Genomic DNA, 5,599 nt, shown 5'->3' on the forward strand with positions numbered 1-5,599 from the left:
GTCAATTCCATCTACGACCCCCTTGGCTTTCTGGCCCCGGTCATCTTGCCAGCTAAACTCCTGTTGAAAGAACTCTGTAAAGAACAACATGGGTGGGATGAAGACGTCGGTGAGAAGCATGCTGAACATTGGAGAAAGTGGATTGAAGATGTTACTCACCTCTTCAACTTTCGCGTGAACAGGTGTTTGAAGCCTTTGGATTTAGGATGCACTGCTGCAGCGCAGTTGCACCATTTTTCAAATGCCTCTGAGTACGCATATGGCACTGTGTCTTATCTGTTATTAGAGAATACAGAAGACAACAAACATTGTGCGTTCCTTATGGGAAAATCAAGAGTAGCCCCACTCAAGTTGATCACTATCCCAAGACTTGAGCTGACCGCAGCGGTTGTGGCAGTGATGGTAGACAAGATGCTACAGCAAGAACTTAAGATCCCACTGCAACAATCCATCTTCTGGACAGATAGCACTACGGTGCTCAGATACATCGACAGCGAAACAGCCCGTTTCAAGACCTTCGTCGCTAACAGAATTGTACTCATCAGAGAAGCAACCAAGCCGTCACAATGGAAGCATGTTAGGACGACAGAGAATCCTGCAGATCAAGCCAGCAGAGGCCTGAAGGCAAAGAACTTGGTCCAAGGGGGAACCTGGATCAACGGGCCAAACTTTTTGTTGAACAGTGAAAATGACTGGCCAGAGCAGCCAGACAGAAAAGAAGAAAGCCTTCCAAACGATCCGGAAGTCAAGAACAAAGTCACAGTCAACGCAATCAAGGTCAAAGAAGATATGGAACCATTGAACGAACTGATAAACTACTATTCAGATTGGCATAAACTGAAAAGATCAGTAGCCTGGATTTTGAAAGTACATTTACATTTAGTCATTTAGCAGACGCTTTTATGCAAAGCGACTTACAATGTATACACATTTTACATTCACACTGATGGCACACTGCACATCAGGAGCAATTAGGGGTTCAGTGTCTTGCTCAAGGACGCTTCGAAAGGGAATCGAACTAGCATTCTTCTGCTTACTAAACGACTTCTTTACCTCCTGTACCACTGTCGCCCCAAAGTAAAGGAAACTCTGTGGAAACTGAAAGAAGAAAGAAAAGAGTTATCACAAACAATCCATCAAACTGAAAAGGACCCTGAAAAGCAAAAGTCAAAATTAGAACAACACATGAAGAAATTCAAAAGAACAATAGGAAAGAAATCACTTACCTTGGATGATTTAGTAGCTGCGGAATCAGAGATAATCCGATGCAGCCAGAGACAGCAGTTCAGAGAAGAGGTCAAAACCTTGCAGAAGAGCAGACAGCTCCGCCGCAGCAGTCAGTTGTTCAAACTGGACCCCATTCTCCAAGACGACACTTTAAGGGTTGGTGGAAGACTCAACAAGTCTGCCATGCCAGAAAATGCTAAACATCCAGTGATTCTGTCTAAGCATAGCAGAGTCGCCACACTGATTTTAAGAGACATACACCAAAGAACAACTTAGACGCAAGTACTGGATCCCACAGGCCAATTCTGCGATCCGAAAGATAATCAGCAAATGTACAACATGCCGCAGGATCAACGGAAAGGTTGGAGAGCAGAAGATGGCAAGCTTGCCTGAAGATCGCCTCTTGCCAGACAAACCTCCTTTCACGAACACCGGCGTTGATTTCTTTGGACCGTTTGATGTTAAAAGGGGCCGGGGTACAGTCAAGAGATACGGCGTGATGTTCACTTGTCTCACACTCAGAGCGGACACTGACTCTTGCGTTAATGCAATTTGACGTTTCATAAGCAGAAGAGGCCAAGTTACCATCATGAGGTCGGATAATGGCACTAATTTTGTGTCCGCTGAAAGAGAACTGAGAGAAGCCATCCAACAGCTGGATAACATCAAGATTGAAAGAGTCCTGCAACCAAAAGGGATAAAGTGGATATTCAACAGCCCAGCAGCCTCTCACCAAGGTGGGGTTTGGGAAAGACAAATCCGAACAGTGCGAAGGATCCTTAATTCCTTATTGAAGGAACAGACAGTGAATGATGATTGCCTACACACAAAAATGTGTGAAGTGGAAAGCATCATAAATGGCAGGCCGCTCACAAGCGTCTCGGATGATGTGAACGACGTTGAGCCTCTGACACCGACCCACTTGTTGTTGCTGAAATGTCAACCCAAGATGCCTCCAGGCATATTCAGCAAAGATGACACATACACAAGAAGAAGATGGAAACAAGTCCAATATCTCGTGGATTTATTCTGGACCAGATGGACACGTGAGTATCTTCCACTTCTACAGGAGCGCCAGAAATGGTTGAAGCCTAGAACAAACTTCATGACCGGAGATGTCGTGCTACTAGTGGACAGTTCCTCTCCACGCAACTCCTGGCTCATGGGAAAAGTTGTGGAAACATTGCCAGACTCAAATGGAACAGTGAGAAGAGTAAAGATAAAGACTAAAACCAGCATGCTGGAAAGGCCTGTAAACAAGCTGTGCCTATTGGAAGAGGCAATATCAGAAGAGTGAAGAGAGAAGATACTAGTTTAATAGTTTATGGACACTTGAAGTATTGTGGCTCTTGTTTGTTGTTATAATGTTTAAGTTATAATTGCTTAGTCCTCCTGTCTAACCAATTAGGGGCCGGGTAATGTACAGTGGGTACGGAAAGTATTCAGACCCCTTTACATTTTTCACTCTTTGTTTCATTGCAGCCATTTGCTAAAATCGAACAAGTTAATTTTTTTTCCGCATTAATGTACACTCAGCAACCCATCTTGACAGAAAAAAACAGAAATGTAGAAATTTTTGCAAATTTATTAAAAAATAAAAACTGAAATATCACATGGTCATAAGTATTCAGACCCTTTTCTGTGACACTCATATTTAACTCACATGCTGTCCATTTCTTCTGGTCCTCCTTGATATGTTTCTACTCCTTCATTGGAGTACAGAATAAAAAAATTAAACTGATTGGACTTGATTAGGAAAGGCACACACCTGTCTATATAAGACCCTACAGCTCACAGTGCATGTCAGAACAAATGAGAACCATGAGGTCGAAGGAACTGCCCAAAGAGCTCAGAGACAGAATTGTGGCAAGGCACAGATCTGGCCAAGGTTACAAAATAATTTCTGCAGCACTCAAGGTTCCTAAGGGCAGAGTGGCCTCCATAATCCTTAAATGGAAGAAGTATGGGATAACCAGAACTCTTCCTAGACCTGGCCGTCCAGCCAAACTGAGCAATTGTGGGAGAAGAGCCTTGGTGAGAGAGATAAAGAAGAACCCAAAGATCACTGTGGCTGAGCTCCAGAGATGCAGTAGGAAGAAAGTTCCACAAAGTCAACTATCACTGCAGCCCTCCACTAGTCGGGGCTTTATGGCAGAGTGGCCCGACGGAAGCCTCTCCTCAGTGCAAGACATATGAAAGCCCGCATAGAGTTTGCCCAAAAACACATGGAGGACTCCCAAACTATGAGAAATAAGATTCTCTGGTCTGATGAGACCAAAATTGAACTTTTTGGCGTTAATTCTAAGCGGTATGTGTGGAGAAAACCAGTCATCACCTGCCCAATACAATCCCAACAGTGAAACATGGTGGTGGCAGCATCATGCTATGGGGGTGTTTTTCAGCAGGGACAGGACGACTGGTTGCAATTGAAGGAAAGATGAATGCGGCCAAAAATAGAGATATCCTGGAAGAAAACCTCCTCCAGAGTGCTCAGGACCTCAGACTGGGCCGAAGGTTCACCTTCCAACAAGACAATGACCCGAAGCACACAGCTAAAATAACAAAGGAGTGGCTTCGGAACAAGTCTGTGACCATTCTTGACTGGCCCAGCCAGAGCCCTGACCTAAACCCAATTGAGCATCTCTGGAGAGACCTGAAAATGGCTGTCCACCAACGTTCACCATTCAACCTGACAGAACTGGAGAGGATCTGCAAGGAAGAATGGCAGAGGATCCCCAAATCCAGGTGTGAGAAACTTGTTGCATCATTCCCAAGAAGACGGAGTGCCACTACAGTGTGAAACCATATTGTTCTTATTTATACAACTGAAACCTTTGTAATAAAATGGTGCTTTTAAATTATCTAAAATAAAGGGAAATATAGAGGTATGCACATTTCAGTCAAAGCACTGGGAGGAGAAAGTAAACATTCACCCTTCAGTAGCAGTTCTGTTCAATATTTATCAGAGACATAAAAAACAGGGTCAGGGCTTTTAGATACTAAGACATAAAGGAGAGGGTCAGGGCTTTTAGATACTAAGGCATAAAGGAGAGGGTCAGGGCTTTTAGATACTAGGGTAACTACAACTTCATCCAGCTCGGATGTAAATATTTCTGACCATACCTAACACTATGTAACAATTCTACCTTAAAATAACAGCTTGAAAAAAATTGTGCCGCTACAATTACCCTGGCCTCTCCACCATTGGCATCGGGGGTCTGTAGGGAGATTACTGCGCTCCGTAGGTTTTCTGGAGCCGCCCGGTCCTTTGTGTCTGAGCATGCGCGACTATGATCGGGTAGCGACTAGGATCCGGTAGTGCAGTGGTTCTCAAACTTTTTCTGTCATTCCCCACTTTGAACAAGGGGGCCTTTTCAAGCCCCACCTGTCCCTCATCGCAACCATAAAATGGTAGACCAAGCTTAAAATTGTCAATTATTGAAATAACCTCAAGTAATAACTAATGGCATCTTATTTCGGTCAGCAAATGTATATTGCTTGGAGTGATTTCATGTTTCATGTTGTAGTGTATTGTTGTTATGAACGTGCACACATGGACGGATTATGAAACCATGGGTCAGGACGTGTAACAAAATACACCGCTTCCAACCACAAATAAGAGATACATTTAAGCCACCTCTGATATTAACAAATACAAAGTCTAAAAACAATTGACAGCAAGCAAAGTTAATCACAGCGACTTCACGCAGAGGCTCTGGTTTAGGGCCCCCCTGAGCTCATGGGCCCATAGGCCCTTTCGGTAATCCATCCCTGCACGCACACAGTATTGTATTTTTTATTTCTGTTGACAGACTTTTACTTTGACATAATACTCGTCTTGTGGGATAGGGAACAACTGTGACAGTTAGCAACGCACATATCTAGTAAGCCTCTATTAAATTATGCTTTTCCTCACACCCTCGAAAACAATGACAATGTTTTTTCGCTGTCTCACACTGTGATAAATATGTTTGAGTGACCTATGTTTAAATTCTATGAACTGTGTTAGTTTGTTGAAACGTAAAATGTAATTATTATTCATTTAGATACGTTACGTTCTAATATGTGACCGTTAGCACACCATTCATTCATAACTCCGTTGGTGGCTAACGTTAGCACTTATTAGCCAGCTATGCTGTAATCTGTTGTTGCTCTGATTCTTGGTGTAATGAATCTAATAGTAACTTGCTGTGTTTAGTTAAGATACCTTCTAAGTATTTTCCGTTTCTTGTGTATTATTGTTTCACTCATAACTTTTCACCTGACATCAATAAAGGAGCAAGGCGCTTGCTACCTGGCTCGTGAAATCAAGTTTGGCTGACTGTTGAACTGACTCAACACACTGGACGTGTAAAACACGTAGCGAGAACAG

At 43.2% G+C, this 5,599-nt stretch overlaps 1 protein-coding gene across 1 annotated transcript; it reads left to right on the forward strand.

The window, feature by feature from the left end:
- Positions 1 to 321: 321 nt before the first annotated feature.
- On the forward strand, positions 322 to 2,524 carry LOC116223386. The gene is made up of 2 exons (XM_031579686.1): positions 322 to 867; positions 2,297 to 2,524. Exons 1-2 carry the CDS (start codon positions 322 to 324, stop codon positions 2,522 to 2,524), a joined length of 774 nt encoding a protein of 257 aa, XP_031435546.1.
- Positions 2,525 to 5,599: the final 3,075 nt, after the last annotated feature.

This window comes from Clupea harengus, chromosome 2, assembly GCF_900700415.2.
Source record: "Clupea harengus chromosome 2, Ch_v2.0.2, whole genome shotgun sequence".
NCBI lineage: Eukaryota > Metazoa > Chordata > Actinopteri > Clupeiformes > Clupeidae > Clupea > Clupea harengus.